Genomic DNA, 20,409 nt, shown 5'->3' with positions numbered 1-20,409 from the left:
ATGTAAATATCACAGTTGCGTATGTATATATACATGTGTGTAAATAGCGTATTCATTAGCACGTTTTATATATGGGTTGTAGTGTTAAGACGGTGGTTAAACGAATTGAGCAAGCTCATTGTAAGTATTTAAAATACATTTAGATATAAATATACACGTATAACTAAAATAATTTAATATTCCTAGATATTTTTCTTCTCTTCTCTCATCCACGGTGTGATCCTATTATTGTTTTCTTGAAAAATTCAGGAGTGTCGAGGCGGGCTGAAGCGTTGTCATTGTTTTCATTTATTATTGCAACAGGAGAAAGGTAAGCTGAATCAGCCCATGTTGAATTTTCCTCCAATTCATAAATTTCTCTCATTAGGTCATTCTCATGTTCGGCTAACCCTTGAATAAACTTTTCTTGAAGCTTGAAACCATACGCACATAGTGGTTCAATGCCAGATTTATCATAAATGTAAGTGTTAGCATATCTTTTAGTGCGATTTACATAAAATTTATTTACACATTTCCTCAGGATTTTCCTCTCAAATATTTCCAACTCCTTTGCCACAGTAGGGGAAATTGTGAACCAGATTTGGAAACCATAGGCGAGTACCGGTCTTATAGCCACCTTATACAACAGTAACTTTGTAGACTGAGGTAAGTATTTACTGTTTAGGATATAAGAAAAAGAACCTAAAATTCTCTTCGCCTTTTGTAGAACTTCTCTGGCATGCAAGTTGAACTTCAACATCTTGTCAAATGTCACTCCGAGGTATTTTATTCTGGACTCAACAGGAATCGTGACACTATTAAGGGTAAGGTTAAGTGTTTTACTCTGGGGTACCACATATCTTGGACATTTACCAGAGGCGTTCCTAATGCATATTGCTCGGGATTTGGTTGCGTTTATTTTAATGCCCCAAGTATTATAATACTCATTAATGAGTCCGAGGTGTACCGATGCTTTTCCAAGAGCAATTTCAGGGGATTTGTCATGGGCATAAATAAGACAATCATCCGCGTATAAAATTGCCTGTGAGTCCTGTGATGTGTGTGGGAAGTCATGTAAAAATATATTAAAAAGATATGGTGCCAATACACTTCCTTGTGGGACGCCACTACCAACGGCCCCAAAGGCGGACGTTGTACCCTGTATGTCTACACAAAATCTTCTGTTTGTGAAGTAACTAGCCAATATTTTCACAATGTATGGATCAGTGTCCAACTGGACAAGCTTATAGATGATACCTGGGTGATAAACTGAGTCAAAAGCCTTTTCTATGTCGAGTGATATAGCAACAGTGCAGCATTGGTTACGCAGATTGACGATGATATCGTTGTGGAATTTCAATAGTGCATGCTGGGTGGAATGGGTTTTCCTGAAGCCAAACTGGTATTGTGGTATAGGTTCAATAAGATAACCATTTTCAACTTTTTCCTTTAGGACGTTTTCAAACACTTTCCCAATGTTGGACAGAAGGGAAATCGGACGATAATCGGATGGGGTCTTGCAGTCAGGCTTCTTCTTGATAGGGAGTATCTTTGCAACTTTCCAATCTGAAGGAAAGTATCCGTTATTGATGCAATGATTAAAAATAAATGTGAACAGATTTATAGTTGAGTCGGGAAGTTTTTTCAATAGAAAGTTAGAAACTCCATCTAAGCCACTTGATTTCTTATTATTTGTACGTTGGATAATGTCCCTGATCTTTCCAGGGTTCGTGAAATGGAAATTATCATGATTATGCAACGCATTGAACTCATCACTAAATGTATAAATATGGAGAGGAGTAACATTTATACAATTATCTATTCTCAGCTGCAAATCAGCAACTGGATTATGAGGTAGTCTTTGGCGAAATGTCTCTGAGTAGAATTCTTGGAAGTGGCGTGTGATATCGGAACTATTGGTGAGTATGTTGTCGTTCTGGATGATTTGTTGGCAGAACGGTGATTTAACTTTACCAGTTATTTGATAGATTTGTTTAAAAGCGGATGGACCAGGTTTAATATTCTGCAACCTTTTATTGAAATGATTCGCTTGCTCAATGTTGACTGATTCTTTGATAATAATTTTTATCAGTTGTATCTGCTTAGACAATACAGTATATTCACTACTTATTCGGTTTCCCGTGCGGTGGAATATTTTTTTAAGCTCTTTCTGCCAACGCTGTTTAATTTTATATAATTTCCTTGTTTTATCCGAAAGGGGGAATTTATTTTCTTGAAAAGTACTTTGCTTTGAGTGGGCATTATGAATAGAGTGAAAAGATGTTTTGAAATCATTTATCAAAATATCGATTTCGTCATTCCTAAGGTTGGAGTTGGAAAGTGGCATAATGCGGCAAGATGCAGAGTCCAATTCTTGGATAAAGCTGGGCCAGTTCGTGTCCTTATAAGAAGTATATGTTCTTGGAGACCTCAAAAGGAGTTCTGGTTGATCAACCCGGAGAGAAAATTTAATCGGAAAGTGATCCGAGAAAGAAGGCAATGATTCGATGTGGAAATTTGGTGCAGTTCTATTAATCAGGTGTGGACTGACCAAAAAGTGGTCCAGGTATGAGGCGCCATTTGGGTAAGAAGGCACTGAGTCACATAATCGATAAACATCAAGGCTATTATCTTCGAGCCACTTTCGTAACAACTTTCCATTTAAATTTTCGAGTAAATCACCCCATATAGGACTTTTCGAGTTCATATCACCTCCCAATATGAAACCATCAAAATTTCCACAAAGTTGTAGCAGTTTGTTCAGATCAGCCTCAAATCTTTGAGGTGGATAATTGCAGGGCACGTAAATTGAACCAATCAAAATCTTTCTACGGGTGTCATCGTTGGCAAATTCAATCTGTACTAACGCAGTACTTATTCCAACATCATTTAAAAATATACGATTAAATTGTATATTATTCTTAATAGCAACTACAACACCAACCGAGGAGTTATTATAGACATAATTGTATCCATCTAATTTTGCTTTTCTATTTCCTTTCAGGTGACATTCTTGAATGAAACCAAAATCAATTCTATTACGATGCAGGCAGTTTTTGAGATCTATCTGGCGACTAGCATCCACCAGAGATCTTACGTTGTAAGTCAAAAATTTTATGAACCTATGGTCCATGATTAATTCGAATTTTATTCAACAGGCGCAAATATTCATTCTTGGCCTCAGTCTTTGGCATTGTTGGATATCCAGATAAAAAAATGTTGATCTCCTGCTCCAGAGTCAACTCTTCAGATTCCAGAAATATGGAAGCTAATTTGAGAAATTGATCAATGACAGGAGGTTTTTGTGGCTGAGCATTGAGCTGCGCAGGACGCGTATGAAATAGATTGGAGAATGTATGGCCTGGTGTCACCATAGATAAGCCTACAGCTCTATTAACGTTATTCTTAGCAAGAGACCTCTCCTCAATTGCCTTAGCTACTCTTTGCCGACGAGCAGCAACATATTTCCTATATGTTGGGCACCCCCGCCAGTTAGCGGGATGGCCCACCTCACCACAGTTGGTGCAATAAGGGTCTGAGGAGTCCTCTCTAGTGCGCTGACATTCCCCGGGCTCGTGCTTCTGATCACACTTGACGCATTTGTACATTGAATTGCAATTCTTTGCAATGTGGCCCCAGCGTTGACACCGCCGGCATTGTATTTCCGAATCTGTTCTCCTCGGCTTTTCCCAGGAGACTATCTGACTCAGCAAGCCTCTGATACCAGAAATATCTGAGAGTTTCTTACCAGGAAATAGAGATACTAAAAACAGGCCCGTATTACTGTTCCTTTGTGTCTTGTACATTGCAACATTTGCCACAGTGTCTGGAATAATTTCATCTAACTCCTCTTTTATATCCTTTATTTCAGTGTCAGCCGTAAGACCTCTTAGAATAAAGGAAGGCTGTTTCAACTCCTTTGGTGTAAATGAATAAGAATGGATGCCCTTTTCTCTCAAAAGGGCCATCATTGAAGAGTGAACGGACGGATCAGAAAAAAATATTTTACTTTTATTCTTATTCATATTTTTTACCTTGAATGAAAACTTAGGTATAGTTTGCCTTAAGGTATCGACAAGCGCCTTAATGTTGACGTTGAAAATAAAAATTGGTGGGCACCATCTTGATGTTGTTTCACCGCTATCGTTGTTGTTGTTTTTAATGCCACTGCCACCCTGGGTGACTTGAGTTGATGAACTAGATGTCGAAGTAAAATCTACTTGAGAAAGGACACTTAAAATGCCGAATGGGTTGTCGTCCGTCTGTTTATGTTTCTTTAATCTTTCTCGAAGTTCATTGGCTTCCAAATCATTTGGACTCACTCCAATTTCTCCATGCTGCCTCTTGTTAGCGCTTGTTTGCGCGCTCATGTTGTTGGTATTTCCAGCTTTCGAATGATTTTGAGATGTTGAAATCTCCACCTCAGCGACACCACAATCCATGTCGTGGGGTATCGAGCCAGGCATCATATATGCAAAAACTGCAATTTAGATGCCTGTTAGTTATGTGTCTTCGTAAAATTTATGATTTATTAAATTTTTTCTGAGATAAACAAAAAATATACGTCTGTCTGATTTCAGGGTTGCCGTGTTTTTTTCCAAAATTAAAATTTTCTGATGACGTTTTCAGGCTGTCAGAATCTTTGAATGAGTGGCAACTCTCATACCATATGGTCAATGTTGCCGTTTCACTGAAAATGCAAGGGAAGTCGGTTTTGACTACTTTTATAACACGGAGTTAAAATATTTTTCTCAAAACCTAATACGGGTTTAAAATAGGTTTATTCCAATGATTTGATAGAACACAAAGATTTAATACGATACATATCCTGCACGTTGGCATCAATCCTTGCTCTGAAGGAAATGGGGCGGCTGCATATGCCGGATAGTAATTGAGACAGAACAACTCTGGTGGCGATCGTTCTCATTCACCCGGTAGCTATTCACCGCATCTGCTACCGCTTGATCTAGAGGTTCTCTCTTACAGTACTGAACCTCTCGCTCTAGATCATGGAGATCCCCAATGAGGGTTCTAAACGGTGGATGATGATTTGGATGGTCCCTGCGATAACAGCCCAGAAGATAATGCTTAGATAGCACGGGTAGGATTTTGTCTCCTGATGACGGTGATCCACATGAGGAGACGGCCAATCACAGTTCGAAGAGCGGCATTCTGGCAGATCTTAATATTATTACACTGCGTGTAATAATATAAGATCTGCCACACTGGCACTTGTTAACTTACCACTAACCGGCCAATTGCTTTGTATGTGGTCAACAAGGTTTTTTTTTGTCAGCATCCCGAGTGCTGCCGGCAAATGACTTGAGGACCTTGTTTATATTTCGGACTTCATCGCAGATTGCAGTAGCATGCAAGGAGAATTTGTAGGAGCTGTCAAATGTTATCCCAAGTATCTTGGGACACTTGATGGTCGGAATTGCTGCTCTATCTACCCTGAAATTAAACTCCCTTCCCACCCCATGCTTGTTTGTAGGGAACAATGTGGCTTGTAGCGAAACAAGCTGCAAGTTCATTGAGGTAAATGTTTAACCTATCGCCACAGTTACGTTGTGACTCAGGTCCTGTCATCCCTTCTTCCGGGGTTCGAGAGTGACTTAACAGTAGACCACAGCTTGCCTAAACGGTTTCAGCCATCAGAACACTGAAGTGACAGTTGGTGTACTCCCTGAAGCCGACCCAATCAGCCTTCTTCTGATTGATAAACGTACGGCGCTCGGAGGTTATGAAGTCGATGGTGAGTATTATAGGGTGGTCTGATCCCAAAGAAATTACTGTTTGCTTACGCAACTCAGGACATCAAGGACTGCAATGGAAACTTCTGGCGAGCTGCTGCATCTCCTCGTAATGCAAGTGGGGCATCCTCATTCACTGTTCAAGACGGGGATCCTACAATCTGCTTGGTTAGTTTTTCACACTTGAAAACTCATATTTTTCACGATTACGCGGAAACACTACAAAAATCGCAATGATAACATAATACTTTTATTAAAGTTGTTTCATAAGTTTTGGGGAATGTCCTGCTGAATGAAATCAACAAGATTTTTAGCTTAAAAATCTATTATCTAAAAAGGTGTTCACGAAAAAATTTCGCGAGAAGCGAACCTAGTACCAACCTTTAGAGGAATCTCCTAGAACCAGGCTATTACGGCCAGACAGTAGTCCACTAATGTCGGGCATTAACGTATTCTTTGAGCATGGCATCGTTTGGGTGACAAGCCATAGCGTAGTAGGAGAAATGAAAGTGCAGGGCAGGGTGGGGATGATGATGAAACGTTAGAGGGTTTCGTATGTCATTGCCTGGCTTTCGCGGGTAACAGACACCGGTACTAAGTTGAGTACACAATAACCTAACCTAATCTTTAAAAATTTTAGGTAAAATTTGTTTTCTTTGACAAAATGCAACATCGCACATTCACGCATTATTTTACCCCACACCATAGGAGCGGGTGTAGTAATTGCATCATTCCGTTTAAAACTCATCAATATATCGGCCCATGTGAAACAATCTTCCGATTTGACTTATTGAGCCTGTAGAGGGTTTGGAATTGCATATATTGGGTTGCCCAAAAAGTAATTGCGGATTTTTCATATAGTCGGCGTTGACAAATTTTTTCACAGCTTGTGACTCTGTAATTGCATTCTTTCTTCTGTCAGTTATCAGCTGTTACTTTTAGCTTGCTTTAGAAAAAAGTTTAAAAAAAGTATATTTGATTAAAGTTCATTCTAAGTTTTATTAAAAATGCATTTATTTTCTTTTAAAAAATCCGCAATTACTTTTTGGACAACCCAATAGAATGAACGGGATGAATAATTTTTGGTATTTAAATTTTTGATAAGGAAATTAAAACGTCCTCTTTGCCTTAATGCTCTTTCTTGCTCACTGTTGCCATACCAAACAATTTGCACTGTTGTCAAAATTTGCAATGACATATTGCAGCAATGTGGCAGCTTTGCTCAAAGCCCATTTGTCAGAGAGGAAAATTGACGTGAATTTTCAGTTCGTGGTCGTGTTGTGGTTTTCTTTTGCAAAAACTGTGAAAATATTGAAATTGGTGAATTCAATTGTGAAAAAATTTAAACATTTACTCGGTATACCGGTGGTGTTTGTGGTCTGGACCATTATCATTTAAAACAAGTGCTACGAACATCATCTAAATCTATGCAATATGGGCAACAGCGATTCTAAACTAAACTTTCGCAAGTCGATTGTGCAGCTGACGCAGAAAAATCAAAAGATCGATGCTGACGACCCATTTTGGGAGCAATTCTGGTGTGGCCATCAGACCTCTTTGGAAGATGTATTTGCTTTGGTGACTGCCTCGGAGATACGCAATATTCGCAACGATAATCCAGCTAATTTGGCCACTTTGTGTTATAAGGCTGTGGAAAAACTTGCGGAGGCGGTCGACAGCAGTTGTCGCACACAGGCCGAGCAGTCTTGTGTTTTGAATTGTGTGCGTTTGCTGATACGTGTTATGCCCTATATATTCGAGGATGATAAGTGGCGTCATTTCTTTTGGAGTAGTTTGCCTGCCCAGGAGCAGCGACATCAAAGGGACGAAGGACATGCTGAGCATGGACAGGTCATGGGTGAGAGTGAGCAGATAACAAATCAAAATCAGACTGTTCCATTGGCCCAGAGCCTGTGGCGGCCGTCACTTTACTGTGACGGCCGCCACAAGGCGACCGGGACCAGAGAAGGCAGAAGAATTGGCAAATATCGATAGTTGTGAATACATCTGGGAGGCCGGTGTGGGTTTTGCTCATTCCCCGCCCAAGAACACCAATATGGAGCGAAGACGTACGGAATTATTGAAACTATTGCTGACGTGTTTCTCAGAGCCCATGTATAGGGCACCCCAACCTGCAGACGAACCCAATAAATGGATTGCTTACTTTACCTCAGCCGATAATCGTCATGCACTGCCCCTTTTCACCTCCTTCTTGAATACAGTATGTGCTTATGATCCTGTGGGTTTCGGTGTACCCTATAACCATTTACTATTTACGGACACCACTGAGGCCTTGGTGGAAGCCTGTCTGCAAATCTTGATTGTTACGCTGGACCATGACATGATTGTGCAGCAGCAACACCAACTGGAGCTACAACGACATGGTAAAGCCGGCATGGGACCAGGTCCCTACGATGATGTGTGTGGTGATAATCTCTTCATCAACTACTTGTCGAGGGTACATCGCGATGAAGATTTCAATTTCATATTGAAGGGCATTACACGTTTGCTAAACAATCCCTTGGTGCAAAATTACTTGCCCAACTCAACCAAAGGTCTGCATTGTCATCAGGAATTGTTGATTTTATTTTGGAAGATTTGTGACTATAACAAAAAGTTTTTGTATTTCGTTTTAAAGAGCTCCGACGTTTTGGATATTCTCATACCCATACTCTATCATTTGAATTATTCGCGTGCCGATCAATCGAAGGTGGGCCTGATGCATATAGGTGTCTTCATATTGCTTTTGTTGTCAGGTTAGTAAACGCAGGCGGACATAACTATCCAATGTTGCTAATGTGGCTATTGTTTTGTCTTTTTCTTTCTAAGGCGAGCGTAATTTCGGTGTGCGCTTGAACAAACCCTACACAGCAACTGTGCCGATGGATATACCCGTGTTTACGGGCACCCACGCTGACCTCTTGATAACCGTATTCCATAAGATCATCGCTACCGGTCATCAACGTTTGCAGCCCTTATTCGACTGTTTGCTCACCATCTTGGTGAATGTTTCGCCCTACCTTAAGACTTTGTCCATGGTGGCTAGTGTGAAACTTTTGCATTTATTAGAGGCTTTTAGCACACCATGGTTCTTACTCTCAGCTCCGAGTAATCATCATTTGGTGTTTTTCTTGTTGGAGATTTTCAACAACATCATACAGTACCAATTTGATGGGAATTCCAATTTGGTGTACACCATAATACGCAAGCGACATGTATTTCATGCCATGGCAAATTTGCCCTCCGACATGGCGGGCATTGCCAAGTGCTTAAGTGGACGCAAGGTGGGAAAATTTAATTTACCCCCGGTACGACAAAAAAGGATAACAACAGAGGTGCAAAACTTCCAGAACAATCAATTGCCAGATTGTGAGGAGGAGGACGACGATGAAGATGATGTGGAGGAAGAGGGTAATGCTGTCAAGAATGGCCCAAACAGCCATAGCAGTGTGGAATCAGAAACGGAATCCCAACAACAAACGGGTGAGGAGCAAATGGAGGTTGCTTTTCCAGCGATGCCTGCAGAGCCGGGTACATTGAAAGCATCGCTGCCTGATACACCAGCTTTACATCAAATGACTGAAAGAGAGCAAGCCCATCCAGGCAATAACTCCGCTGACCAAACGCCGACAATTGATGGCACTTCGGATATTGTGGGTTTTGAAAAGGCCAGTGAAAAATCTCCCACAAAGTCTCCGACCAACAGTCCCAATGGCAATGTAGAACGAGATGAGAAATCAGTTAGCCGTCTTTCCGTAGCCCATCGCAGCAGTATTCGCATGGTCCACCAGCCATCGATGGAGGTGTGGACTCCCACCCCCGAATGGATTGTGTCTTGGCGTTCCAAACTACCTTTGCAAACAATTATGCGTCTGCTGCAGGTCTTAGTCCCCCAGGTGGAGAAAATATGCATTGACAAAGGGCTAACCGATGAGTCGGAAATATTAAAGTTCTTGCAACATGGTACACTGGTGGGTCTGCTGCCAGTGCCCCATCCCATTCTTATACGAAAGTACCAGGCCAATGCTGGCACAACGGCTTGGTTCCGCACATACATTTGGGGTGTCATCTATCTGCGAAATGTTGAACCAGCCATTTGGTACGACACCGAAGTAAAGCTATTCGAAATCCAAAGAGTCTAATAGGTGTAGGAAAACCACAAATCTCACTATAACTATTAAGGGCTTTAATTTAACTCCACTTTTCCCAGTCTTAGTAATACATACTATACACAACATGACAAAAACGCTCAAAAATCGACGTCTGCTTTTGTTTGGTTAATTTGATTACATATGACGACGTACATATTTACAACAGAAAGCAAAACACACAACACGCCCCAAACACAAAGAAAAATCAATAGCCCCTTATCGCTTATTTATTTTTTATCAAATGGCACTTGAAATAGAGGTAACCATTATGGGTCGTCTAATTGTTTTATGTGCCTCCCCAACATTGCTATCTTAACAATGAATTTACCTCGATGTATATATACTAGATACTCTTTAACAACAATCCTTTACCACAAATACCCAAAAACACACCACCAATCCATATACTAGATGATATGTGATGCTTATTTATGTTAGTGTATACTCCCATAACTTTAGCTTGTCGTTTTTTGTTTGTCCTAAATGTAAGTGCAATTTTTTGTTAGTTTCAATTTTTAAGAAAAAGAAAAAAACCAATCGCTAGAATTCCGTTAAAATCTACACAACAAGTATTTATAAAAAGAAACGAAAAGGAAATTATGATATACTATATACAGAGAAATACTTATATTCCATATTATTATTGTATCGTGTTACAAATAAATCAAAATACATATGTATCTCTTACACCAGATATTTATGATTTACAATTTTTTCTTATTTCAACTAGTGGCAGATTTATTTGAATTTAACAGCTTGTTTTTCTGGCCACTTCATCATGGCCAGCTGATGATGTGTCAACACAGGGTTGCCACTTGTCGCCATTACTTTAGGCACGAACAGTGTTGGGCAAAAGTGTGTTAACACTTGAAGTAAAATATGCAAATAGCAATAATAAAAAGAAATGCGATCAGAATATGCATTTTCAACAATAAATATTGGAAAGTAGATTATGTGATTAAGGACAATGAGAGCTCTAGCTTCACGGATGACTTCATGATGGAAACGGGAACGAAATTGCGGTTCTACTACGATACAATTGATATCGAGATGTGGAGAATGCTGAACTGTATTTTACGGGGTAAGCAGGCCAACCTAGGCAATATGGGTCACAAATGAAATTGATTAGCAGATTACGAATATGTAAACAAAGGTTCAAAATGTTGACCCTTCGGGGTCTTCAGAATATGGAACCCTCTTAAACCTATATAAAGGGTGATTTTTTTGAGGTTAGGATTTTCATGCATTAGTATTTGACAGATCACGTGGGATTTCAGACATGGTGTCAAAGAGAAAGATGCTCAGTATGCTTTGACATTTCATCATGAATAGACTTACTAACGAGCAACGCTTGCAAATCATTGAATTTTATTACCAAAATCAGTGTTCGGTTCGAAATGTGTTCATTCACCGTAACGTTGCGTCCAACAGCATCTTTGAAAAAATACGGTCCAATGATTCCACCAGCGTACAAACCACACCAAACAGTGCATTTTTCGGGATGCATGGGCAGTTCTTGAACGGCTTCTGGTTGCTCTTCACTCCAAATGCGGCAATTTTGCTTATTTACGTAGCCATTCAACCAGAAATGAGCCTCATCGCTGAACAAAATTTGTCAAAATTTGAACACATTTCGAACCGAACACTGATTTTGGTAATAAAATTCAATGATTTGCAAGCGTTGCTCGTTAGTAAGTCTATTCATGATGAAATGTCAAAGCATACTGAGCATCTTTCTCTTTGACACCATGTCTGAAATCCCACGTGATCTGTCAAATACTAATGCATGAAAATCCTAACCTCAAAAAAATCACCCTTTATATGGGTATCAAATTAAAGTTATGAACGACTAGATTAAGAATATGCAAGAAATTAAGCTCTAGAAGGGCTCTTAATTAAAACAAATAAAGGGTGATTTTTGCCGCATTTGGAGTGAAGAGCAACCAGAAGCCGTTCAAGAACTGCCCATGCATCCCGAAAAATGCACTGTTTGGTGTGGTTTGTACGCTGGTGGAATCATTGGACCGTATTTTTTCAAAGATGCTGTTGGACGCAACGTTACGGTGAATGAACACATTTCGAACCGAACACTGATTTTGGTAATAAAATTCAATGATTTGCAAGCGTTGCTCGTTAGTAAGTCTATTCATGATGAAATGTCAAAGCATACTGAGCATCTTTCTCTTTGACACCATGTCTGAAATCCCACGTGATCTGTCAAATACTAATGCATGAAAATCCTAACCTCAAAAAAATTACCCTTTATATATTTATAAAAAAAATTTAAAAAAAATCGCCTGATTTTTTTTAATTTTCGCCTACGGCACTTTCTTTCCACCAAAATTTTTTTTTTTACCAAATCTCGCTTTTTTAACAAAAAAAAAGAAAAATTAAAAAAAATCGAGCGATTGGTCCATACCCCCGTGGATTGGTACGGCCTTTGCAGAGAAGTCTGCTTGTATGACTTGGTCATGTTTAATGAACCTCTTGGTGGTCCCAAGACGAAAGTAAATTCGGCAAACGAAAATACCACAAAGGGAAGCGGGTATTTGGGTTTTTTGAAGTTTCGAGAGAGAAACCGGAAAATGTTTCATGTTCCCCATCGATAAATGGGATGCAGACACTCTCATCACAATTATCAAAAAATGTATCCTTCCAGTAACCACTATTATTAGTGATTGCTGGATACAAACATTTAATTTAAATCACTCGTTAACCTTCAAAGACCCAGAGACTGTAGCCCATAAAAAAATTCCATAGAGGGATCTTGGGCTCACGCCAAAAAATCTATCCCTGATGGAGGAAGGCGTACTGAATTTATGGGTGGTTATTTCCCAAAATTCGATTTTATGAAAAAGTGCAATGCCCAGAAATTGGATCCTTTTATAGAATTTTGGCGAAGTAGAGGAAGAAGAAGAAGAATCCGATGCAAGTGCGGATTCTAATGATTTGGAGGCCTCAAATTTGGAAAATATTAATCCCCAAAGTAATATTACGTAATATTAAGAATTGACAACTCAGCACAAAATATACAGTTCCGTGAGATAGAAGGGTACTCACTATAATAAAACTCCTGAAGGGGATTCAAATTTGACTATTACCTCCATGCGGTAGTTCCTGGGTAACGCCAACGATAACAATAAAAATTTCATAAATTTTACAAGGGTCAAAATTTTCAAGACCCCATAGGTCTTTCCCGGAAATTTTTTTTTCTTTTGGAAATTTTATTGCATATTCGTAATCTACTAATCAATATCTTTTATTTGATCCTTAGGTTGGACTAGTATTGGACGCCTATATTAGAAACTTTTTTAATCGATCTCTGGAATAGCTATCGACATCCTTACACAAAGGATCAATCGGCTTACAGTGTCCTTCATGATGTCCTTCATGGTTGGATACATATTAGGGAATTTTGGGAAAAATTACATTGTTTTGACACCCTTGTTGGACATAGAAAATGCTATTAATAAAGTGAGGTTGAATTTGATTCTTGACAGAAACAAAATTGGATATCGAATGCTCAGGAAACGGTCAAAACGGAACTGCACGCGTTCTACCCATGTCAAAAGATACATTTAGGGCATTAGGATAGAGACGGTGCAATGTATGTTTACATGTTTGGTTTGGCGAATTTATACCTATGAATGCTTGATCTGGAATCATGCTCTTGGTATCTGTGCCCTACAAAGAATGATCGAGGAGCAGAGCAAGGATTGATGCCAACATTCAGAAAGTTTAACTGCCCAGCCAGACCCACTCGTCTCAGATCCAGATCACTCTGGAGTCACCTCATCTTATTCGCAGAGTTCCTGGATCTGGTTATTCAACAGTATCCAGCAAGCGAAAAAATAGAACACAACACACTGCTAGAACAACAACAACAACCCTGGCATGGGATAACTGTGAGCACCACACAGGCTGGAACTTTAAGGTCCGATCTGTGTGGTGTTCATTGATGTTACGAGAAGCTTAGCTGCAAGCTGTCAAGCTGCAGAGAGCTTGACAATATGGCAAGTCGAGATATTGACGCCTTTAAATAACCAATGGCCATCATGTTCCTGCGGCGATCGGTCCTTTGGGCCGGAACGAGCTTGCTCATCTATGGGAGCTAGACGAGAACACCGTTTACACTGTTCATTATATCCGGATTTAAAACTCTTATCAGCTGATTTTATAAAGGGAAAATATATGATCGAACCATTAAATCCGAATTTAAAGAGCAGAGCAAACGAGGTTGAGGTTCGCCACCTGTACATATCGACATCTGGCCACAACAGAAGTTCTCTTGTTTGCGGGAGGTCTTCTCTCATGTTCGCTATTTACTTTGCCAGCAACATAGTTGTTTTCGCTTTCATCGTCATCAAAGCTTTGATATCAAACCTCATATACATTGACCATTAAAACCTGTTTTAATGGTTCAATCATCTGTTTTCCCTTAATAAATGTTGCTTACAGCATTGCCGTTTACACTGGATTTAAGGCTCTCGTTAGCTGATTTCTTAAAGGCAAAAGAGATGATCGAGCCATTAAATCCGGATTTAAAGAGAAGTGTTAACGAGGTTCTACTATCCAGCGCAAGTCAGATATTCCGGATAAATATCACTGCAAAGTTGTACTGGTACGTTATCGATAACATGTAATAACAGATAATAAGGATCGATTAATCGAGATTCATCCTAGATAGTATTGTACTAAACTAAAACCCGGCAAAGACAAGAAAACGAGAGCCTTAAATCCGTTTTTAATGGGCATTTTACCGGAGTTTTAAAAGATTCATTGCCTCAATAGATTTATTGCTAGGCTTTTTATTAAAAAATATAAATAGGCAGCGAAAATTATATATCGAATTTAATATTGAACTTTTAACAATATATTTTCTGTTTTGTCATTGGATTAACCGTTATCACATCCGTTGTCAGCGGCATGCCACTTTTTTATTAGGTTGCCCCATTTGGCCCATTGACATAATCAGCTGATTTTAAGAATTATGAACAAAAACACATACAAAACGTAGTTATAACATTTTAATTTCAACAAGTAAATATCATTGGCCATGGCCTTTTTACTAAAAAATTCTCTAAGATTCGCTGTAGCGAGTCATTTGCTAAGGTCACGAACAACAAATATTCAAAACTTGTCTTCAGCCTCTGCAGTGGTGTGGCAAAAGGCAAATGTGGGAGATAGCGAAACCGGCGGAAGCAATACTCAAAAGAAATCAAAGGCTTCAGTGAAAATTACCCTCATACAAAATCAAAATGTAACCGTTACTGCCTTGGAAGAGGCTCGTAATTTGGCCAAACGCCGTTCCATGCATTTGGTGCAAGTACAAAAGATGGACACTAAAACCCAAAGGCCAGTATATAAGTAAGTGATATATATATGTGTGTGAATGACCTTGGTAATTGACTAATCGACCTCATTTCCCTATAGATTGGTTTCCGCAGCCGAACATTTGCAAGAGGAATTATCCGATTTGAAAGCACACGATAAAGATGGCACATCACCTGATAAACCGGCTCAGAAAAAATCCGAAAAGACGCTTAATATTGGATCACGTATATCTGAGCATGATTTGGCCTCACGTCTTAAGAATATCTCAAAATGGCTAGACAAACGTCATGAGGTACGCATTCTAATACAGGGGACCGAGGGCGATATGGCAGGTTGTGAAAAAATTTATAAAGCCATCGAGGAATCTATTAAAACTCCAGAAACTATAGGAAAGATAGTACAAAAACGGGCCAAAGGTTCTGTTATAAAGTTCAACATTCTTCCAGTTAATAACAATGCCAGTGAGAAATCAGCAACGAATAACCCCAATCAATGACTTGCAGTGGTGGGCCATTGTGATACAGCTCTTATGAATAAGTTTATAGCTCGCAGCTACTCCTCGTCCTCCCGCTCCTACACTGGTGGTTGTCAACGTAGCTCAGATCAAAGTTTGCCTGTCCACAATAGCAGTAGTAAAAATAACCTAAAATTGGCCTTATTTACAGTGGCTATCATAACTCTCAAATATTATTTTTGGTGGTCTTATATGAAGACTCCTAGTTCATCAACACCCAATGCAAGCAATGAAAAAAAGGCTTCAAGCCAAGAAACTTAAATTATAAGGAAAAAGTCAAGCTTACTCCCCATGTATGTTAAAAATGTTTTGTATTTTTATTAAATAATAATCTTAAGTAATTAGCAAATAATTGATTGGAAAATCTTTTGCAGTGCCTGAGGATATATAAGTTTCTATAGGTTTGTTGAAAACAAAGAAAATCCTTTAACTAAACATAATAATCCCTAAATCCGCGATTGCGAAATATGGCCTGGCAATGCGGCGAGTTTTGTTGTTTGCGTCTCAAGAAGTGGGGGAAATTCCTCATAGGTCTGGCACATTGTTGTTCACACTTCTCCATAGAGGGATACTTGTTAGTATTGGGATCACATATATCGGAGGCATAGAGCATACATTCATCCGTGCAAAAGTTGTAGAACCAAAAATTGCCCACAGTGCGTTTATCGGAGCACTGGACCATCGACAAGGGCTGGTAACAATGTGTGGGTATATTTGTAGTAGCAGCATGGTTATCAAAGTCGATATAGCGTTGATACATTTTGGGATTGGCATTCTTGGGCTGTCGTTGTAGAACCTCTTGAGTGCCACGTCCCCTTGGGCTGTGGAAATTTCTGGCATTGTAGCGATTTTGATAGGGAGCAAAATAATCATCATAAGGCTGTTCTTGTCTTAGATTTTCGGCTTGAATGTCACCCACGCCGTTAAAGTTGAATTCATCTTCGTAGGGATTGTTAGGTCGCCCATATGGATTGCGGCCATATTGAGGTTCGCGTTCATTTACATCTGAATCTTCAAAAGTGGGAAAGTTGGCAAATTCACCATTGCCTTGGGCATTATCCTCTTCGCCTTCGTTGTCTTCGGCATTTTCATCATTGTCCTCGTCATTGTTTCCAAAATCACTAATCAGTTGAGGTCCATTTGATCTGCGGCATGAAATGTTGGATACAAAACATTTCTTGTATTCATACATATCCTCATCCTTGAAGGTAATTTCATTGATTAATACCCAAATCTACATTCATATAGCCCAGTAGATTCTTACCTGACAACCCCTTTGTACCCTTTCATCCAATATGAGTTTTCTGGTGCGAAATCCAGCTCCACATGTGGCATTACATGACGACCAAGCTGACCATTGACCCGTGCAATCGCCCATTGCTCTGCCACGTTTCATCATGGGCCTCAAAGATTTCAACAAACTATCCTGCTCTTCCCCCTCTTCTTCATCTGCTGTGTAGGGTGCATTTTCGGATCTGGAACATGGTCCTGTGCAGGTCTCCACCTGCCGCCTTTCAACAACATCATCGCAATTGTATATTTCAGCTACTTCGGGTTGCTTGAAGACTCTAAAACGCGACCTCACCCCTGCTCCACATTCGGCTGAACATTCAGTCCAAGCTGACCATGGGTGAGTATGACATTCGCGGGGAACCTCATCTCCATTGTTGGCTGAAAAATTGGCAAAATTATTGAACATTTTGGGAATCATGAACAGGGTGTCTTACAATCTTCATCAGTGCATTTCCTTTCGTATAAACGTTGACGTTTTATAGTGAGTATGGCCATGGGCTTCATAGGTGCTCCCGTAGGGTCATAGAATGGAGATCTGGGATCCGATGGATAATCCGAACGCATGCGGCGTATGACGTCGGGAGGCAATTGCGGTTGATCTGGAGACTGTGGAAAATAAAGAATTTCTGGAGTTAGATTAAATTGAATGAAAGAAAGTTCGAGGGCATGCAATAAGGGCTCTGCGAGAGGTGCGACGGCACTATACCGGATGGACTCCCAAGGCTTACAACTTGCGATACAGAAGACGAAGAAAAAACATCCCAGTGGAAGTAGATATGCGCATAGACAACATACTGGTGAAGAATAATCCCATGGAAGCCGGTTGTACATACCGGATTGACCAGATGGAGTTCTTCATCGACAATGGCTACCGCCTCAGTGTATAACACACTGCTACAACAACAACAAAAACTAGTGAAGACCAAGAGATTGGTCAAATATCTATGGTTCCGGACTGTATACAAAGCTGACTGAATCGGTCCGTAGCCTGATATAGATCCCATATAAACGAAACTCCCGTTTTTACTTCTTGAGCCCCCATAGGGCACAATTCTTATCCGATTCAGCTGAAATGCACAATGACTTCTACTAATGTCTCCAACATCCAAACCATGTATGGTCCGATTGGGTCCATAATTCGATATAGCTCCAATAGCATAGCAATTTACAATATAGCCATTGTCCTTTGTTTGCCGATAGAGAGATACCAGGCAAAGAACTTGACAAATGCAATCCATGGTGGAGGGTATAAAATATTCGGCCCGGTCGAACTTAGCACGCGTTTACTTGTTTTTTTTTTATCTATTTTAACTTAGGCTAGGTTAGGTTTAAGTGGCAGTCTGCCATTAGACTCACTTAGAATCTATTTTAACTTATTTTATTTTAAATTATTTTTTTATATTTTATTTAATTTTTAAAATTTATTTTATATATTTTTTTTTATTTTATTTTATACAAAACTAGCTTCGTTTTTTAATTTCAAATACCTTTCATTTGAGCCACATATTGGCATGGCCGAACAATTTTCACCCTTTAATATATGCCTTAAATATATGGTCCTACATTTGGATATCAAATTCGTATTCTACTCCTAGTCAGTAAAAAATTGCTGTTTGTGGGGTGTTTTGGGAAGGGGGTAGACCCCCAAAAAATTGGTCCCGAAAGTGGGCACAATTCATTCACTTAAACCCCTTATTAAAAAGGCCAAGAAATATGTCCAGTTTGGGGTATGGGCCCTACAAACAATGAGTATCGGGCTCCATTTTTCCATAGTAGGCAAACGGTTTGGGGGGTGTTTTGGGGGATGGGACGACCACTCAATGACTTGGCTTTGAAAATTTATATCAGATTCGTGTTCTATTTTAAAATACCTCTTATTTGAGCCTTATATTGCAAGGATCAGCAAATACTTCCTATTTGGGTGGTGTTATGGGGGTGGGGTGGCCCCATAGATACTTTTCCCAAACATTGATATCAGATTCGTGCTTTACTTCCAAAGACCTTTCATTTGAGCCCCATATTGTTATGGTCGCAAATTTGTCTTCTTTGGGAGATGATCTCGGGGATGGGCGGCCACTAGGTCCCATATCTGGACTTCAGATTCGTATTCTACACTTAAATACCTTTTATTCAAGCCCCATATTGCCATGGTCAGTTAATAAGTGAGGGGTGTTTTTGGAAAGGGGTGGACCCCCTGAAATTTTGTTCCAAATTTGGATATCAGATTCGTATTCTACTCGCAAATACCTTTCATTTCAGTCCCATATTGCCATGGTCGGTAAATATGTCCGATTTAGGGGTGTTTTGGTGGTTGGGGTGGTCCACCAAGCACTTGGTCCGACAATTGAATATCAGATACGTTTTCTAATCTTAAATACTTTTCATTTGAGTCCCATATTGTCATGATTGGTGGGGCGCCCCCCACTAGGTACCCCATCTGAAATTGGGATACCAAATTTTTGTTTGTAGTTTACTTAAATGGCACCACCCATCTCCGAGATCTAGCGTTTCTGAAAATTAGGGTAAGGGGGAGGGTCCGCTCCCCCTTCAGATATCAACAAATGTAGTACCCTATTTTCACCACAGGATCATTATGCACCATCAGTGAATATTTCCAGAAAATCTGTTTAGCCGTTTCAGAGTCTATAAGGAACACACAAACAAACAAACAAACACAAATTGAATTTTATACAACGTGCAACAGCGAATTGGGCTACCGAAAGTGGTCTAGATATAAATATACAAGTTGCCTACCGTGGATCCTGGCTCTTTGGGAGGAGAGAATGTTCCATTTACAGAAAGCGCAAAAAATCTGGGTGTTTGACAGGTAACTGAACTTCAAATCCAACATTTTGGATAGGGTAAGAAGGGAAACTTTTATCTAATACACCTGTAAGAGAGTCATTGGCAAAAGTTGGGGGTTTAGACCACTTGTCATGTATTGGGTATATACTGTAGTTGTCAGACCTATAATGCTATATGGTGTTGTGGATTGGTGGCGGGAATCGAACCCCTGCACTACCAACTCAACTACCGGGGCGCCCTATAAATTCCAAATTCTCAGCTTACCGTGTATGAAGGTCCCGCATCAGTGCCTATATCCCAGGGATACAGTTTGATTTCCTTCTCTTCTAGCCATGTACAATTTGATAGACACAATTCCAAGCCGGCCACTCCTACTATCCAATCTGGCGAAGGCATTATCTTAGAGGCCAGTGACAATTGATGACGCAGAGGATCCACCCGTATCCAAGCCAATGTGGGATTATTGAGATAGGGAAATGAAGGTCCTCTGGCTTTTAATATGGTGCGAACTTTTTTCTCCTACAAATTTAACAAAAATGTCAAATTTTTTCCAATTATTTTATGTTTGCTATGTGGGAAG

The 20,409-nt window shown here is 39.8% G+C and overlaps 2 protein-coding genes and 1 pseudogene across 2 annotated transcripts in view; 2 read left to right on the top strand and 1 right to left on the bottom strand.

Annotated features, from left to right (window-relative positions):
- The first annotated feature begins 6,969 nt into the window (after positions 1-6,969).
- Positions 6,970-10,577, top strand: LOC131998081 (protein HID1-like; annotated as a pseudogene).
- Positions 10,578-14,880: 4,303 nt separating this feature from the next.
- On the top strand, positions 14,881-16,083 carry LOC131998190 (translation initiation factor IF-3). Its single transcript, XM_059370624.1, has 2 exons — positions 14,881-15,250; positions 15,317-16,083. The coding sequence occupies exons 1-2, from the start codon at positions 14,940-14,942 to the stop codon at positions 15,711-15,713; spliced, it is 708 nt and encodes a 235-aa protein (XP_059226607.1). The 5' UTR covers positions 14,881-14,939; the 3' UTR covers positions 15,714-16,083.
- Positions 16,026-20,409, bottom strand: part of LOC131997880 (uncharacterized) — a 30,636-nt gene continuing 26,252 nt past the window's right edge. Inside the window, exons 9-12 of the mRNA XM_059369738.1 lie at positions 20,094-20,348; positions 17,459-17,630; positions 16,996-17,402; positions 16,026-16,932 (exon numbers count right to left, since the gene is read on the bottom strand). Coding sequence (XP_059225721.1) covers positions 16,162-16,932; positions 16,996-17,402; positions 17,459-17,630; positions 20,094-20,348 — 1,605 coding nt within the window. The 3' untranslated portion in view covers positions 16,026-16,161. The remainder of the gene's footprint in view (positions 16,933-16,995; positions 17,403-17,458; positions 17,631-20,093; positions 20,349-20,409) is intronic.

The sequence above is a fragment of the Stomoxys calcitrans genome, chromosome 5 (assembly GCF_963082655.1).
Source record: "Stomoxys calcitrans chromosome 5, idStoCalc2.1, whole genome shotgun sequence".
Lineage (NCBI taxonomy): Eukaryota > Metazoa > Arthropoda > Insecta > Diptera > Muscidae > Stomoxys > Stomoxys calcitrans.
The sequence above is the reverse complement of the archived record's forward strand: the minus strand, read 5'-3'. Positions and strand labels throughout refer to the sequence as shown.